This window comes from Chiloscyllium plagiosum, chromosome 21 (genome assembly GCF_004010195.1).
Source record: "Chiloscyllium plagiosum isolate BGI_BamShark_2017 chromosome 21, ASM401019v2, whole genome shotgun sequence".
In the NCBI taxonomy this organism is placed as follows: Eukaryota; Metazoa; Chordata; class Chondrichthyes; order Orectolobiformes; family Hemiscylliidae; genus Chiloscyllium; species Chiloscyllium plagiosum.
In genome coordinates, this window is record NC_057730.1 from 5,684,578 (window position 1) to 5,704,177 (window position 19,600).

Genomic DNA, 19,600 nt, shown 5'->3' on the forward strand with positions numbered 1-19,600 from the left:
ATCTTCACATACACATCATTTCAATTTATAGTTTATTGTGCTTCAGAATTATTTTTTTAAACTGATGGCATACTTACCACCTGCTAAGGTTAAATATAAGATCAGTACAGGAAGAGTACCATTAGTACATACAATATTTAGCAACACAAAGATAAGTTAATTATTCATCAGGTACTCCACAAATATTGTGGAACAGTTACCACACCAAAAAAAAAATCAATCTATTCAGAACAAGCAATCCTTAAGAAGTGTGAAATTTCCATTTAGAAGTAAAGGAAACAATTTGTGCAAAGATTTGTTTTGTCAACTTTGACCATAAACATTCCAGAATTAGGGACATGACAGCATAGGACAGTAATGAAAGAGGTGGTGATAAAATAATTCTAGAAATAAATCGGTACTCCCTGTCTGTGCATAAACGTAGTACAAAAAATTTATATAGTCCAAGTTTGACAAAAAAAGACAAACCTGTATCCATTGCAACGGTTGCTAAAGTGAATTTAAATTCTATCACACGGTTGTTAAGAGTAGCAAAACACATTTTTTTTTGATTTTTTTTAAACTTGGTTTTTTTCAAGGTTTATATTTTAATGTACAGTATCATGCAATGGCACTTTTTTTTTTATAAAACATTAAAACCTTACTGTAGTAGTCTGTCTGCAGCCAGTACACTATTGACTGCTTTTCCTAGGTCTCCCTCCCCCCCCAAAAAAAATCTCATTCACAAACCAAATACAAAGATAAACAATGATTCGAAAACCTAATTTGCAATCCCTGTATTAAAGTTTTTTTTAAATTGTCCGTTGTTGCAACTCCGTACACTCCCACCCTGTAATTCATTAGACAACTGCCACAATTTTACTGCAAAAAAAAAGTTATGGAGTAATCCTTAAAAACCATTAGTGATCTTCATGGTTGTCTCTGATATAGCAGCTAACCACTGATAGGTTCCTTTTGAAGGGTCAACGATCAAAAACAAGTTTCTCAAAAGTTAACAATTCCATTTTGAAGTCAAGTTGATGGTCTTGAAAGTCTTTTAATTGTGTCACACACATGCAAACTCCAGAAACAAGGCTAGGTTTTGAAAATTGCTGGACCCATAATTCTTCTGCTACAAAGTTGAATCTTCGCTATTGTATTCCTTCAGTTCAGATTAGCTGCAGCACAATACAACAGAAACTATTTCATATTGACCCATGCAAGATTTCTCCCGTTTCATCTACAAGGCCATAACTAGGCCTCATCTTTCAGCCTCCATGGCAACATTAACCTTCTGTTCTGAGGTGGTTTGTTGGGACATTGCTGCTGGCCAGCCTGTATGTGGAGTTGGTGATGCTGGAGTCCACATGCCCTGCTGGTTTGGAGGAGACATGGGCCAACCTGAATTGAAGTTTACAGGAGGAGGAGGAGATGTTGCCATCGAGGCAATCGGGCTACTACTGTTGAAACTTTCTGAAGCTTTCAGCCTTGAGAACATCGTAAGTGCATCTGGAAAATTAGGAGGTGTTGCAGGTGTGTTAGCTGGAGTGCACATCTGTAAAAGTAAAAAGACAAAGTCAACATACATATTAAATGATAATAACTTAACAGTAGTGAATCAATGGTACAGCATCAAATCAAACTAGTCACTTTAATAGCATAATTGATTTGATCTAATCAAATTTTAAAAACATTTAAAGTGAAATATTTACGGCTAGCAATTGCTTGGTTCAAGAATTCCTCCTAAAATAGGAAAAAGGAAAGCAAATAATAAAGAAAGTTCACACCTACTGTTAGCATGTAATGTACATAACTTTTGAAAGCCAAACTGGATTTGTGCTATGTCAAAATATTTAACCAACAAGAGATAACTGGATAAAGACTAACCAGCGATAGCCACAACTATTTCCAAATAAAATATTATGGTCATGATAAATTAAGGTCGTTAAAATTGTTTGGATGAAATCTGAGAGATAGCTAGAACTTAAATCACTGATATCATGTGCATGATATCTTCATAATAGAAAAAAAATTAGAACTTCCTCATTGTGCATAGATGTACTCAATCAATGGTTCATTCACCTTCAGCAGTCAAGATACACGAACAGAGATACCCAGGGTCAGCACTAAAGTAGCTGGAGAGCTGCCTGAAACAGTCATGGAAATGTACACCAGAAAGGCATGCACACCTTCAGAGGTAGGGTAAAAGAGACACCACAGTTTTATACAGTCACATAGCAAATTTTCTGTTGCTTCAAAACAAAAACAGTAAAAGTAGCATGAACATTACTACGTTGGCTGAACAGCACGTCATACTGCCCAAGTAAACAGTTGTAGCCAAAACTTCAAAAATCGTTGTTGCCATTCAAAGGTTAACCACACGACCAACTCAAAAGAGGACTGTATTGTTTACACTAAAACATCAATTTTTTTTGGATACAGAACTGGCTCCAAACTAGAAGACAGTGGTGGTGGAGGGATGCTTTTCGGACTGGAGGCCTGTGACCAGTAGTGTGCCACAACGATCGGTGTTGGATCCATTGCTTTTTGTCATTTACACAAATGATTTGAATGTGAATATAAAAGATATGGTTAGTCAGTTTGCAGATGACACCAAAATTGGAGGTGCAGTGGATAGCAAAGATTACTGCAGAGTACAACAAGATCATAAATCAGATGGGCAATTGGCTGAAGAGTGGTACTGTATTTTGGAAAGACAAATCAGGGCAGCACATATGTACTTAAATGGTAAGGTCCTAGGGAGTGTTGCTGAACAAAGAGACCTTGGAATGCAGATTCATAGTTCCTTGGAAGTGGAGTCGCAGGTAGACAGGATAGTGAAGGCAGTTTTTGGTATGCTTACTGGTCAGTGCATCGAGTTCAGGAGTTGGGAGGGCATGTTGCAACTGTACAGGACATTGGTTAGGCTATTTGTGGAATACTGTGTGCAATTCTGGTCTCCCTGCTATAAGATGGACATTGCAAATCTTTTCTGAACCCTTTTAAGTTTCACAATGATATTGCCAGGGTTAGAGCTAAAAGGAAGAGGCCGAATTGGCTGGGGTTATTTTCCCTGGAGCGCCTGAGGCTGAAGGGGTGACCTTATAGGGGTTTGTAAAGTCATGAGGGGCACAAATAGGGTGAATAGACAAGGTATTTTCCTTAGAGTGGGAGAGTCCAAAACTAAGAGGACACATGTTTAAGGTGAGAAGGGACCTAAGATTTAAAAGAGCCCCAAGGGACTACTTTTTCCACACAGAGGATGATGCATATATGGAATGAGCTGCCAGAAGAATTGGTGGATACTATACTATCACAACAATTCGATTAGATTAGATTTCCTACAGTGTGGAAACAGGCCCTTTAGTCCAACCAGTCCACACTGACCCTACGAAGAGTAACCCACCCAGACCCATTTCCCTCTGACTAATTAACCTAGTACTATGGGCAATTTAGCATGGTCAATTCACCTGACCTGCACATCTTTGGACTGTGGAAGGCATCTGGATGGGTACATGAACAGGAAGGGTTTAGAGGGAATATGGGCCAAATGCCAGCAAATGGGACAAGATTAATTTAGGATATCTGATTGGCATGGATGAATTCGACCAAAGGGTCTGTTTCCATACTGTACAGCTCTTTAACTCTATGACTAAGTGAGTTGAATTAAGTTAAATTGACTTGGTAACAAAAGCACCAATTGCTTAATAATAAATAGACTTTAATATTATTAATCTCAGAAGATGAGAATGATATGTCCAAGGGAACTCCAATGATCCACATAAGCTATTCACTTATATTCTGACAGGTTCTCAGAAATATATTAAAATCTATACTGGAAGCATTTGGGAAAGAGTAGTAGGAATGTATTGGAAACGTTTTGTTATGTGGCTACAATACTTAATGGGCAAATGAATTACGTGCACAATACAAACAAGCAAGGAAAGCCCAAGATGTTATCTGTAGCACATGTTAAATGTTTAGGGAATAGGTGAGAAAATGAAAGAAAGGAATAGCCTGTCAGAGTTCCTGATTCTGATCATTATCTAGACCCCCAATCGAAAATGCACTTGAGATCAATTTTCTCTCCAATCAAGAAATCTCACTACACTTTATACTGTGAAATGTTTTATAATACTGAACAAGCCATTTGGTTTAACTAGCTAATGTTGGTATTTATTCTATGCAAAAACAAACAATAGTCTCACTCCCACATCTTAAATCCTTTGACTGCCTATCATTAAGCAGCAACATCAGTAGTAAGTATGTTCAAATGGTAACCTGGTACCAATGGAACTGTAATCCATATATCAGAAAAGGTGAGAAGTGGAAAGCATTTTCTAATTGCAATCAGAAAACTGGTGATGGCGTGTTGGTGGTGGAGGAGACTGCTCTTTGCAAAAATTATTTGACTCGAACGCAGTACATTGTAAGCCTCAAAATTTGCTTGATGAAATAAATGTTAAGTGGTTACCCTGGTAATTCCACTCTTCGAGGAACTCTTGGAAATTTTGATCTGTGATAAACTACTTTGCAGCACGTACATGTAAAATGACTGCATTTAGGATTTACAATTTGGAGATGCCGGTGTTGGACTGGGGTGTACAAAGTTAAAAATCACACAACACCAGGTTATAGTCCAACAGGTTGAATTGGAAGCACACTAGCTTTCAGATCGACGCTCCTTCATCAGGTGATTGTGATAATCACCTGATGAAGGGGCGTCGCTCCGAAAGCTAGTGTGCTTCCAATTAAACCTGTTGGACTAGAACCTGGTTTTGTATGATTTTTAACTTTAGGATTTACGTTCATTAACAAGAAAGTTAAAGATTGCTTGCAACAATTCACAGGACTAGCTAAAAGAAATATGAAAATAGACAATCAATATTAAAGTAAACTGTACTGCTTTAGATGAATGTCAAACTATTGATTAACTCTGTAACAGTTCAATAATTTAATGCTCATTCGAATTAGAAATGAAAATTGATGTTTGATGAAAGATGCTAAGTTCATGATATACCCAGGAGTTATAGTTATCAGACTTTCAAAGAAAGAAAACATATAGTGAATATTTCATCTTATAAATGTTCAGTATTAAATCTGCAAAACCATTCTGCTTTCGAAGTTCTCTTCTACTTTGCTTGTCATGGGATTTAGTTGTACTACTGCAATATAAAATGGACGTATGTGGATTTGCCAAAACTTTTGCTTGCCAATTTAGTGAGCTGTGAAATAATTCAATAAGCCTAATGTTATGTTATATTGCCTCTGGGTTCAGGTGATCCAAGGTGATTCTGGCTTTGCCCCAATCCCACCCGAAGCAATTTTGAGAATCATGGAAATTACTTCTGTGAACACACAACTTGTTTTAGTCTTTGAATAAACACAAATCGGTTTCTAACTACATTGTAGGGTAAATCACTTTGCATTTTAATTTGCATCTTAAAATGTATGGTTAATAACTATTAACATAGGAATGAAAAATACACATATGCACTTTTGAATGCAAGGCTGCAGTTAGATCTTCAGTGATCTGGACTTTGTGCACAGTAAATTTACGTGACTAGTATGAAATGGGAATCTTTACCCAATTATCGAAACATAAGGAACAGCATTTACACACTTGGCTTGTTCAAAGCAAAATTGTCAGGTTGAAAATATTTGTGTTAAACAAGTCAACTTGCAATATACAATGTTTTGGCTAGGATAAGATAATTATTTGAAGCATCAGGATGTGTGTCTTAATAAGAATGATGAAACACTTAGATGCATAAATTTTCAATCCTAACAGATTCCTACCAGTTTTGTTATGTCTTGAAATTTCAAAATCACATTTACATGCAGCTCAAGTACAGTACAATATGTTCAGTGTAAAATTCACACCAGCCCAGTAGGACAAATATCACACACTAATCTTTCCTTGTTGCTGGGGCAACAACTGGAAAACTGGCTGCTATCTGGACATTGTACCTATATTTACTTTTTATAGTAGAGTGCATTATTACAAGCCTGATTTGAGTTTGGTTAATGTACTGATGAAAGTAACAGCATACCGAAACAGAATTTTTAAGCTTATGCTGCTAATGGCCATTCTGAAAATATTAATACTTTAATGTAAAACAACCCTTCTTTCCCTTTGCAAACATGAAAATATTCTCAAAATTAGATTTTATTATAGTTTTAATTACACTTGCTTTCCTACAAATTTCTACATGGATTCAGAATGGCCAATATTCATTGAAATCTGCTCTACAACATCAGTTACCAAATCTTCCACATAATGTCAATAATTCAATATAGGCTGAATGGAAGGTATATAAAAAAAAAGGAGGCACTGTAGCTATAATTATCAGTTTCACCTCATAACATTTATTTTTTAAAAAATCATGAATGGATTGGAAACCATCAAAAGACAGGGGAAAAGAGTATAAAAGGGACCTAAGGGACAACTTTTTCATGCAGAGGGTGGTGCGTGTATGGAATGAGCTGCCACAGGAAGTGGTGGAGGCTGGTACAATTACAACATTTAAAAGGCATCTGGATGATGAATAGCAAGGGTTTAGAGGGATATGGGCCATGTGCTGACAAATGAGAGTAGATTAGGTTAGGAGATCTTGTCGGCATGGACGAGTTGGAACGAAGAGTCTGTTTCTGTGCTGTACATCTATGACTGTATATGACTCTTTAGTGCAACTCAAGTGCCAAAGTGGAGTGTTTATGTAACTGCAACTAAATTCAAAATAGCACTGAAAATGACTGTGCCTGAGGAAATTTTTCATGTAAATTTTATGTCCTGTTATGGGACTCCACCCTAACCCAGAAAGATCATACCCAGATTGCCTCACTCTCTGAACTGGACCCAAATGTGTAAGGAGACAGGTAGAAACTTTAAGCATGTGGCAATAATTATTTTGCATTTGCTGACAGTGACAATTTAGCAATCAAATCAATTGAAATGTTACAGGAAGTGAGGAATTTATGAATTCAAAACTTATTTACAAACACAACTGCTACAGATGGCCATGCAGCTCAGCAGAGGTGGACTGGAAGTGTCATTCATACCCAATTGCAATCATTGAATATAATCTAGCAGTTGCTGGTCAGGTAACAAGGTGGAGTACTTCAATTAGCAAGAGAACTGGTGTAACTGGTTCTTTTTCCAGTCAATGATAGGGCAGCATTGAGGCGTGGAGAACTTTGCAATCCAGTAAACGAAAGTATAGTGACAACAGAGTAGTCAGTAATGTAAACACAGCTTTTTTATAAAAAACATTGCTATACATTGCAAGACATTTGCAGGACTCCCTTGCAAATGCTTTAATTTTCCCATGACACAAAGTCAACAAGAATGAATGAAGTGTGCTGACATTACTTTTAAAAATTGAGAATGGAAGTGAAATCCAAATAAAAAATAATCAACAGAAGCATCTACACCTCCCTTGCCCTAATCAAATGACATTTGTTGAGGCAAGGCACCATGGTTCATTTTAACATATCACAAACACGAATGGTCAGAATTTGAGGGAAAGATACAAGTATAATGCAAGAGGTGCCATTTGTACATAGATTGTCCAGCAATGTTCATTAAGAAACAGATATCCCCTTCGATTGTAAATTACCTCAAACAGATGGAACATTTGTACTGCTCCAGTCAACCAGATGAAAATGGCATCTCCCTGTCAACCTCCCAGTGAGTTAATAAAATGCTGCATTAAATACATTGCAGGAAGTTAGGGTTTGTACTTAAGACCTCTTAAATTTATGTTTCCATGATGTGGCCTAACATCTCTGGTAGTCAAGTTATTTCTATCTGGTTCAGAGTTGCATTCCCAGATAGTTCTGATTATGATCTCAGCAGACTGCCAGAAAGATTTTCTCTAGTTGAAATCTCGAACACTGAAACCTTTGCTGAATTTTATCCTCCCTGATCTGAGTTTATGCAGACCACATTAGGTCCTCAGTACTAAATTAATCCAGCATTTAGGATTAAACCAGAGAGTTTTTCATCTAGATGGTTCCATTACTGATAAGAGTTGATTGATGATAGAAATGTTATTTTTATTTGAATTTAAGTAATTTAGGCTTTAGTTAAGTGATTGAGCACAGATTTTAAAGTGATCAATTTTGAAACAGTTTTGTTGATTTCAGTAATACAAATGCAAATTACTGCAGAAACCAGAAGTCAAATAAGAATAAAAATGCTAGAAGTAACACCAAGCATTGGCAGAATGATCAATTGAAACATTAAAACCAGTTTCTCTCCAAAAGATGCTGCATGACCCAAGATGTTTTTCATACATTTTGTTTTTATCTGTTAATTTTAATATTTTTTGTTGTTATTTCAGACAAAAGGATGGAATTATTTTCAAACAAGCGTAGGATGCACTGGGTGATTAATATGGCAATCTATGTGGATTTTCTGACAAGTGGTACCAATTCTGCTGCCTAGATTCAATCTTGAGCTAGAGAGGGAAAAAAAATGGGCACTGATCACTTCCATCCAGTTCCTGGTGCAAACTCATCTGTTAAATGTTTCCATATGTACTGTGTGCTCATATTATTTACTCCCAACTAAATCAGAGTGTGAACTTCATTATTCGTACTTATGAAAAAGGCCTTCATTCATACATTAGTGTGTTGCTTGTGCTCATTTGAACCCAGTCTTAAAAACGTAAGCTGCATGATCAAATTGCAATAAACAGTCACATGCTTTTTAGATGGAATTATTTTGGATGCTGTTTTCCTGGCTTTTAGAACAGAACAGAGTGAAAGTGTCTGTTATCAGAGACAATCAAGCAAATTGTTGTTTACAGTATCAGAAAAACTTGTAGGTCATCAGTAAAACAGGCAAATAAAATCTCTAAATGCTAACCATCATTTCACCTGAAAATGAAGCTGCAGAAAAAGCTGCTCTCCAAATAAAATGGGATTACTTTATGATTTGATGCATTTAATCCCAGTTCTTCCTCTTGGTGGTAACGTATGAATTAGATTTCCTAATCTTGCTCTTCTTATGGATAGTCCCCCAGTGGAAGGAGATGGAGGTGCCTACCTGCCAGGCGTAAGAAGGAACTTCTTCACATGAAGGTAAGTTTTAATTCATTCTGCCGGACCACAAGGCAGTTCTGCAACTCATTCTGGGATCATTTGCAGTGATTTGCACAATTTGTTTCTTGTCAAAAGCAATAATTTTAACAAGGCAGGAAACTTGTATAGTTGTATACTTATGCTAAGGCAAACAGATCCATCTCCACTCAATATTAGGCTTCAGATTTTATTCCGAACTTTGATCAGACAAGCACTGATTCAGAAATGAAAAGTGTTTGTTTTTAAGTTTATACAAATTGTGGTTGTTAGACTAGAATATATGTTTCCCATCTCCACTACCTGAGAAGATGTCTTTTTGATTTGCAGTCCTTATGGTGCAGGTACACCCATGGTGGTATTATGGGAACTTCAGGATTTTTACCCAGCAAATTAACAGCAATATAGTTCAGAGTCAGGGCAGGATGGGACTTCAAATTATATCACTATTCCTTCAGTGTTATTGGGACAAAATCTCAGAACTCCCTAACAGCACAGTGACATCATATGAACTTCAGCTGTTCAAGGTGACAGCTCACAACTGTGAACAAACAAGTGATGTTTACATTACACAACAAATTAGTAACAAGATATTGTGGAGCTCGAAGGAAAACTTGCAGGTGGTATTCATATACATCTGCTACTCTTGTTCTTTTGGGGGGTAAAGGTTTGAAGGTACTGTGGAGAAAGTCTCAAATTGTTGTAGCAAATCCTGTAGATGGTACTCACTGTATTGGTGATGAAGGGAGTGAATGTTGAAGATGGTGGACCAGTCAAGTGGGTTGTTCTGTCTTGTATATTATCCAGCTTCTTGAGTATTGTTGAAGTTGCATTCATCCAGGCAAATGGAGTGTGTTCCACCACACTGGCTTTTGAGAGTCAGGTGGTGAAGTCAATTGCCACAGAAGCCTAGCTTCTAACCTATTATGTAACCAAATGTATTTATATGGCTAGTCCAGTTCAGTTTCTAGTTAAGATGTCAATTGTAAAGGATTCAGTGATGGTAACATTGATTGGAAACAGAAGATGGTTAGACTTTTTGTTAAGGATGGTCATTGTCTGGTACTCATGAGCCAGAAATTTAACTTGCCACCTATCCACCCAAACTTAAACACTGTCGTGGTCCTGGAAAGCGAAGGCTGAGGTACATGAGGAGCCATGATGGCGGTGAACATTGTAATTATCAGTGATCACCACCGATTTTGACCTTACCAAAAGAAAATTGAAAAAGCAGCTGGAAGATGGTTGAGCCCAGAACATTATTTTGAGGAAGTTCTGTAATAAATGTGCTGGAGCTGAGTAGTCAACTTAAAAATCACAACCATCTTCCTTTATGGAGGAGGTTATCATTAATGAGAAACTGAACAGACCAGCCACATAAACACTGTGGCTACAAGAGCAGGTCAGAAGCTAGGAATTCTAGAACAAATAACTCACCTCATGACATGGAACTATATCAGCATTCCTTCACTGTCCCTGGGTAAAGATTCAGGAACTACTTTCCAAACAGCACTGAGTGTGTACCTACTTAGCAGGGATTAGCGAGTTTGGAGAAGATTTGTAGCTCAGGTTGAGGTTCTGGATGCAAGTTTGATCACTGAACTGGAAGTTTAGTTTTCAGACAATTTGTCATCTAAACCTCCAGTGAAGCATTGGTGTTATGAGCCGCTTTCCAATTATGTGTTTAAGTTTCCTTCGTTTGGTGACGTCACTTCCTGCTCTTTTTCCCTCCACAGAAGGTGGTAAATGGGGTCCATGTCGATATGTTTGTTGACAGAGTTGCGATTGGAATGCCATACTTCTAGGAATTCTCTGCGTGGCTCTGTTTAGCTTGTCCTAGGATGGGTGTGTTGTTCCAGTTGAAGTGGTATCCTTTCTCACCTGTATGTAAGGATACTAGTGAGAGTGAGTCATGTTCTTTTTTGTGGCTGGTTGTGAAGGACACCACTTCAACTAGGACAACATGCCCATCCTAGGACAAGCCAAGTAGAGACATGCATGAGAACTCCAAGAAGCATGGGACTCCAACCTGAACACTATCAATTAACACATCAACCTGGACTCAATTTACCACCCTCAAAAACAGGAAATTACATCACAACCCAAGGAAAGCTAAATAAAAACAAAGTGGGTCACAACACCAGTGCTTCACCAGAGACTCATTGATGATGTTACCTAGTATGGTGACAAAGTGTGTGAAAACAAACCTTCCAGCTCAGCGAGCTAACCTACATCCATAGTAGGGATTGACATGGTTAAAGATAGCAACTTTGTGTATACAATTAGGGATGGTTAACACACTCGGGCTTTGCTAGCAATACTCTAACTTAAAAATGTTTTTGAGAAGCCAAGCCTTGCTAATAGGTATTAATTTTAGCATGTAATCACATACTCAAGCAGACTAAGGGCAAAGAATCTTGAACAATAACTCATTCCATTCGGTGCCTGGTGTTGAACCCAGATAAACAAAGTAGCCTTTTGTAGATTGGGTTCAAAATTAATCCAACTGGGTTTGAAACATCTATTCCTTGAGAACTCTGCAGCAAAAGGCTCTACAGTCACTATGTGCTTCACGATGGACTGAAGTAAAGCAGAGCTAGTGAATTCCTCCATGCTACATCAATACTTGCAGGGTTTTAGTCTTTTCTGTAAATAAGTGCTCAGATAAGTATCCTTATAGATCAAGGCACAATGTAGATGGAATTCCAAAATGCTGTACCCAAGGAAAGATGCAACTTGATCCTCCAAGAAGTTTTGTTCTTCCCACTTTTGCTGTGTGTTTCACCTGATCCTTCTTCTTGACAATTACTACCTAAATTCCCAGTATAACTATGTTTGTGCTTATAGTATATCAGTGAACAATGTAGGCTGTGCAAAGATGTTAGCTTCTTCTGCAGCAGTACAAGCTAGTATACATTTTGTGCACATCTTTTGAAAAGCAAGAATAGGTTACAGTGCTAGTTGTGTGACTTCCCTTTAAGTGCTGTCTCCCCAGAAATCAACGTGGACGATATAGTGCCGGCCTTGGGGGCAAGACATGAGCGAACATCTAAACTGGAAGAGGGGCTGATTTCAATGCAAAGAGAAGCAATTAGTCAGGGTAAAACCGAATCATAGATGAACAGGAGAAATGGTAACAACTATGGAGATCTCAAAATGAAGAGATGTGTCAGGTATAAACTAGGTGGATTTCACTAATTTTTAACAAGGCCAGATAACATTTGACTAATCTTAATTGATTTTTTTGACAAACTAACAGGGAAGAATGACCAAGAGCATGTAATGATGTTGTCTGTATAAGATTTTAAGAAAGTATATGACAAAGAAATGCATAAAAGGTTGGTTGGCAAGATGGAGGTTCATGGATTAGGAGGATCAGTATTTATTTGGATAAAGTTAGTTCAACTACAGAAAGCAGTGAGTTGTGATAGATTTGTTGTTTTGGACTGGGTGGCAGACAGTGGTGTTCTGCAAGGTACTGTACTATGACCACTGCAATGTTTGCTATACATAAACAGCTTGGATCTTGGAATATAGAAAAAAATCGCAAAAATTGCCAATAATGCCAAATGTGGATGAGTAGACAGTAAAGGCCCAAATTGTATAAAGACTTAGACAGGCCAGCAGACTAGACATACAAGTGGCAGGTGAAATGCAATACAGCGAATTTTGCATTTTGGCAGAAGGGATAGGGTAAAGCAACAGACATAATCCACAACTGAAAGAGTGGACACAGGGTATGTGTTCAATCTATGAAGACAGCAGGATAGGTTGTGAGTGGTTAGTAAAACATACAGAATCTGGGTTGAATAAATCAAGGCACTGAGCACAAAAAAAAAGGAAAATTATTCTGAGTTTATATTGTATGAAGCTCCTGTGAGGCTCCAATTAGTTTTCGGTCCAGTTTTGATTACTGCACCTTTAGGAAAGATGTGAAAATCTTTGAAAAAGCACAGAGAATATGCAACTGAATCGTTCTATGGATACAGATGGCTTTAGTCACGAGGTTAAGTTGGAAAGGCTGGGGTTGTTCTCCTTGCAGCAAGACAGATTGAGAGGAGATTTGTTAGAAGTGTATCAGATTATGACAGGCTTGGATAAGATAGACAGGGAAAAGTCTCATCCTATTTGTTGAGAGTTGCACAACGAGGGGGGCACAACAGTAATGTTTTGGCCAATAGGTGCAGGGGAAATATGAGGAAACCTTCTAAAACAAAGTGCAGCAAGTGATAAACCTGCTCATTACAGCGTAGTGAAAGCAGAAAAAATTGACTTCAAAAGGAATCTGGAATACACTTGAAGGAAATAAATTGTGGGGAAGTGGTAGAAGGGGGTGATCGACTAGACTACTCTGTGGGTAGCTGGCACAGACTTCATAGGTTTAATGGCCTCCTTCGCTGCTGGGAAGGACCCTGTGACAAAGGATTATATGAACCATCTTGGATAAGTTTTCCAAGTTCACCTTGTCCTATTCTTGGTGTCCTATGTGCTCATACTTTCAGTAATGATAGCATTTCAGGTACATACACTTTATTTTACAGGCTTTTTTGGTGATACACAGTATAGATAGGAATACAGCTATTACAAGTTGTGCTCTGCTTAAGCTACAAGGCCATCCTGCAGCAAAGTGCTGTAAGCTGCCTTGAATGGGAACTTGTGGAATGCAGAGATTTTCAGGATGCTTTGTGCAAGGTCATGTGGATATTCTTATCATATCTGAATTGCTGTGCCCTCTAAGCAAAATCTGTATTTTCAATTAAGGACCTCTGCACTAAGGAAGCAGCACAAATGGGGACTACCACCTGGTTCAGCTCACCTCTGCATAGTCAAACAGTGCAATATTTTTCATTGTAATCTACAAATTCTCTAGCATATTTGACTGCTTATGATATCTTCAAGATAATTCATTTCATGTGAATCACTGAGCCTGTTACAATGCTATGTAAATGAAAGTTATTTCTGTCAAATTTCTTTCAGTGTCACCTTCACTAACCTATCCATAAAATGGGGGCTTTTGAATGTAGAATAGAGATAACATTCAGCCATGAAAATGCCACCTCTGTTTAACTCCAAATATCCCATTTGTCCAAATACTGATCCCCAAATAACTGGTGTAATAAACATGAGGAAATTTTATGAATACATAATCAGGTCTGATCCAGAAAAATTGTGGGTTTAAATGTTTGCAAAGATTGTTGCACTGATTTCTGACTTGGCCTGAAAACTGTGTGCACGGTCTAAGCATTTTTCCTCCCTTGCATGCTCTGATTATTTATGATATAAACATGGCTGTGGGCTTTAGGTCCATTCTCTCCTTAGTACAAAACAAAGAAAGTAGGTACATCAAAACCTCTGAAACAGCTTCCCAAAGATACATTCATTGAGCCATCACTCAAGAAGATTGTTTTCAACAATGTTGTAACATACTAAATTTCATACTGTTGCCACAAGTCTCTTAAAGTAGTAAAAGAATGTTCAATACCACAGCCCTTCCTTTTAGTCGAAGATGTGAAATTACAGGGATAACTCAAGATTTGCCTGATATGCTCTTATATTTCCAGTCTTCTACTGCTCTGAAAGTTACTCACTATGTGTTCCCTCATGCGCTGACTCGTTTCTGTCCTAGATAGTTCTGTTTTTAGGTACAAGCCTTTCTTGCTCCCTTCATCTTCCTCAATACATGCTACATCCACCCCCACTAACATTTTGAGTACAATTTTGTCCCCTATTTTATCTTTTAGCTCCAATGTGGAGAACTAATAAACGACAAAATACTTAACTTAAAAATCAACATTAAAATTACAAAAGGCATCACCTCTACAATGAGGGATACCACAAGAATCTTTGAAAATCCAGAAAAGGTATAATATAATTAAAACATGCCTGGACCGATAAAACAAAACAATTGTAAATTAAGAAAGATAAATCACTCCGTATAGTTGACTTGAACCTCCAGTTATACGTTCTTACATCATTTAGTACTTCATTCTTTGGAATTCACCCAGTATGTTTCCTCTATAAAAGGGTTTAATGCTGCTGCTTGCTTAAAATGTCTGCCATCATACACCAGCAGGACAAAGTTTAAACACAAGGCCTACGACATTACAACCCCAAAAATATCTTCATAAAACAAGGAGAATGTGCAATATTGCAATTGTTCTGCTATCCAACATTACACATCCACCATGTACTAATATACTTTGAACATGAACTTCAGTCATTTTTAGACAATATTAAACATGTCAACAGACCTAGTCTTAGCTGCTATAAAAAGACAACTATTCTTCTCACACCATTACAGGTTAATTAATTAGTTTCCAAAACTGTACAAAGAATTGTTAAAATGAATCAACTTTTGACTCATAATGCCAGTTTAACTCATACATAACAAATATCCCATCTCATTCAAACAATTTATTTTTAACAATTATCCTCTACTTCCTGACTTGTCCCACCATCCTCCCAAACAGGGAAACATAATAACACTGCAAATGTTATACAGCTCTTATTTAAAGGTTGCCAAAATTATTAATCATTCATACTCAATTGTTTATCTTACATGATTGATCCAGAATAAGCCTTTGCTGCAGTCATATTTTTCCACTGATCTAAAGCAAAATGTAATTATTCACTCCAAAAAACTGATTTTGTATAAGATGTGCACATACAAATGTATTTTGTTTAATACTAAATAATGACTCTTAATTGAAGACTGTTTCACTTTATTTAGTTTATTCTGCAAGTAACTAAAACATATGACTTGAAGAATCCAAACTTCACAATAAATCAGAATTATCTGATTTCAGCCAGAACAGTAATAGGAGCAGTACAGTCAATCCAAGTGGCCTGGGATAAGAAAAAATATAATCTGTGCACATTGTGCGAGGATAGAATATGGTTTAACTATTGCCCTTCCAATCGTCAAGTATTAAGTAGACATTCACACGCAAAACCAATTAATTTCCAGAAAGAAAGATTGTCCAATGCTTTGATTCTTTGCTGGTATATAATTCAATGTCTTCAGACCAGCAATGGGAGAAACTTGGTAATGAAAATGAGGAAAAATAGCTTATTATGCTTCCTTAGTAAAAATAAATATGTATTATACGAAGAGGCTTAAGTCATTCAAGTTAACTGCAGGCTCCCAAATACTCCGATAATCTAAGCAGCATACCAGCAACTTCAGCTCAATATTGTGTTTTCTGGTCCAGTGATACACTCAAATTATACTTATAAAAGGTAGCTCTCAGAAAGGGAGCATGTACCTGCACTACTCAAAGCACAAAAGGATGTGCAACAGGCAAAGGTGAATTTCAAATTAAAAATAAAGTTCTCAAGAATTTAAAACACACTGGAGTCTCACTAAAACCCAGTAGTCAACTGAACAATTAAACCTTGTTAAAAAGTTAATACTTATTGATCTGTTTGGTTCAAAACAGGAGGGCAAAGTTATAATTTGAAGTGGAAACATAATTCATCTTCAATTATTTCCCTTGGATGTTAGGTTTTAAATTTAAAAAAGGGAGCTAAAATCAAAAATGAAATTAAAGACAAGCAAATTTTGATTATGGAATATCATTTATCCCATTACATTAAAAAAAGCTGGTTTAATTTAAAATAAAAGAGGATAAATCATTCCATTCCAAAACTCCCATCCCAAATTCACCTTCAAAATTTTTTAAACAAAAAGAACACAAACATATATCCAAAAATTATCAGCAGAAACTAAACCCAAACATCTGGCATTTTGTAAATATAGAGAGTTCTTTGTCTTTACAAAATGTCTCCATAAGAGTTATTTGTTTATAGTAACAGTTTCTACTTTAACGCACACCCCATCTTTTTCCACAATTTTGATTATATATTTTTATGTCAATGAAAAGCAGCTGACGCCAATATAACATTAAGCATATGTTTTGCTTTGTTCACAGCAAAAAAATTTGAATGGTGATCACATCAATTCTTTCATTTTGTCAGCCTTGCATCCACTAACGTCTGATTTCCAACAATCTCAGCCTGGCCTGGCAGACGAGACTAGGTTGCTTGAGGTTTGGCTATATCTGATGCAATTGAAATGGCAGGTCACATCTGGTTCTTGAATAACTACGGATATCACTTCCAGATCTAAGACCTCTATTCATAGAAATCAGAGTTTTCCATACCAGAGACTCAAGGAGGACAAAATTCAAAATATTTCTTTGAAAATTATAAGTGCTGGACAATCTCCCAATCACAGGAAGCTTTTAATTTGGCCTACCTCCTTAAAGCTTTTGCTTAACAACCATCATACATTTTAAATGTGTATTTTACTAGAAGGCAAAGTACAACAGCACTGATATTAATTTTTTGACCGTTTGTACATAAAAAACAAATTGAAGCTAACACCACCACAAATTTTTAAACGGACAATTAAGATTCACACACTCTAAAGAATATAAATTAAAGAAATTGCGAGTTTTAAAATTATTTCTTTAAATTTTTAAAAAAATCAAAAATGTGGAATCAACAACCACTTATTCTAACAACATTGATCTTCTTGAGGCAAACTTTAACAGCTATACAATGAATGTTTCATAGAGAATCCATTTTAATTCAACTTCCTGACAAGTGGGAAATGCCTGTGTTTACATGGAGGGCTGTTTTTGAGAGAATTGTCATATGGGGGATGGGTGGAAAAACTGCTGTATCACAACACAAACACATGGATCAGGGCACAGTAAATGGTATGGCCCAACACCCACCACCAATTCCTTAAATAAAACTCAGGCAAAGCCATGTTGTTATTCTTATTTTCTCTAGACACAATAGCTTTCTGCATAATCACTTATTGTCTTTTGAAAGCTGGAAGTAGTGATTCAATGGAAATGAGGCCCCATACATAACCCAATTGCCCATCTGTAGACAGTGCAAGGAATAAAATTAATGAGATCACTTCATTAAGATTTCCTAACACACTAATGCATTTTAGAAGAAAAGACATGAAAATGATCAAACATTTTACTAGAACTGTTCAGACTGTACGTTTGGAAGTCCACTAGTAAGTGAGAGTAAATAAGTTGGAAATAAAGCAAACAGTACTATGGCTCATAGTTTTGTTCAGAATTTACTGATTTCATTCAGAAGCTTAAACAACATTGCTGTGAGAAAAGATTTACAAGGATGTTGCCAGGGCTGGAGGGTTTGAGTTATAGGCTGAATAGGCTGGCTTTTTTTTTTAAAAAGGAGTGTTGGAGGCTGAAGGATAACCTTAAGAGTTTTTATAAAATCATGGGAGACATGATTTGGAGATGCCGGTGTTGGACTGGGGTGGACAAAGTTAAAAATCAAACAACACCAGGTTATAGTCCAACAGGTTTATTTAGAAGCACTAGCTTTCTAAGCGCTGCTCCCTCATCAGGGGCTTGTGGAGACATGGATAGGGTAAATAGCCTTTTTCTTAGGGTGGAGGAGTCCAAAACTGGAGGGTATAGGTTTAAGGTGAGAGGTGAAAGATTTAAAAAGGACCATAGGGGTAACGTTTTCACAAAGAGGGTGGTGTGTAGAACGAGCTGCCAGAGGAAGTGGTGGAGATGGGTACAATTACAACATTTAAAAGACATAAATAAGTGTATGAATAGGAAGGGTTTAAGAGGGATATGGACCAAATGCTGGCAAATGGGACTGCGTCAGATTAGGATGACTATGACAGTGAATATTCATTTTTAAATAGTTAGCCAATGATAAGGTGTACCACCCACGCTTAAAAAAACTGGCTCAATACATTCCACACTGTCAACAGACTAGTTATCTCTTTCAACCTAAAATGTACCGAAAAACGCTTAAAAAAAACTTTTAACTGCCATGCAGATTACCAACACAATGTTAAGCAACACTGATAAGGATTCTGCCACATGCTTGTGAACAAGCAATTTTTTTTAGGTTAAACTAATTCAGATCAAACATGGCTTCCTCATAATCTCCGACCTTCTGAACACAATCTGCATCTCTACAAATCCAGCCTCTATATTATTCGCTTCATTTGTAAATATACTGGCAGAAAAATGTGGCAATGTGTACTTTGTCACACAAAAACTTTCCGAAAATCCACATTATCTATCGGCACATGGGCACAATATGCATTTTAAAACAGATACAATAGATTATCAACTGACATCTAATACGTTAGGAACAGCATGAGGCCAAACACAGCAACAGCCAGATATACCACACGGCTCCTTTCAAAGAAAAACCCAGGAAAGGGCGGCGTTGACCACACATGAAGTGGGTGCTGCAACAACTCGAAAAACGTTCGTCGTCATCGCAGAGTTGACAAAAAGATCGCGAACAGACAAAATAAAAAAAAGGGGGATGCACACAACAGCGGCACATTTTCAAAGAGATAGAAAAAAAGAAAACATACGCCGGTGATCTTCAATGCGAGGGTGAACGTGGCGAGCGGAAACCATAACATTACGATCAAAACATAGACGGTGACAAACTCTGCCAACGAACACATGGGGGGGGGGGGGAAGAGAAACATTGAGGTTCATCCGGGTGG

General features: G+C 37.1%; 1 protein-coding gene across 1 annotated transcript in view; it reads right to left on the minus strand.

Annotated features, from left to right (window-relative positions):
• Positions 1–15: 15 nt before the first annotated feature.
• The window catches only part of ubald1a (UBA-like domain containing 1a), a 20,783-nt gene continuing 1,198 nt past the window's right edge, over positions 16–19,600 (minus strand). Inside the window, exon 3 of the mRNA XM_043711139.1 lies at positions 16–1,534. Coding sequence (XP_043567074.1) covers positions 1,241–1,534 — 294 coding nt within the window. The 3' untranslated portion in view covers positions 16–1,240. The remainder of the gene's footprint in view (positions 1,535–19,600) is intronic.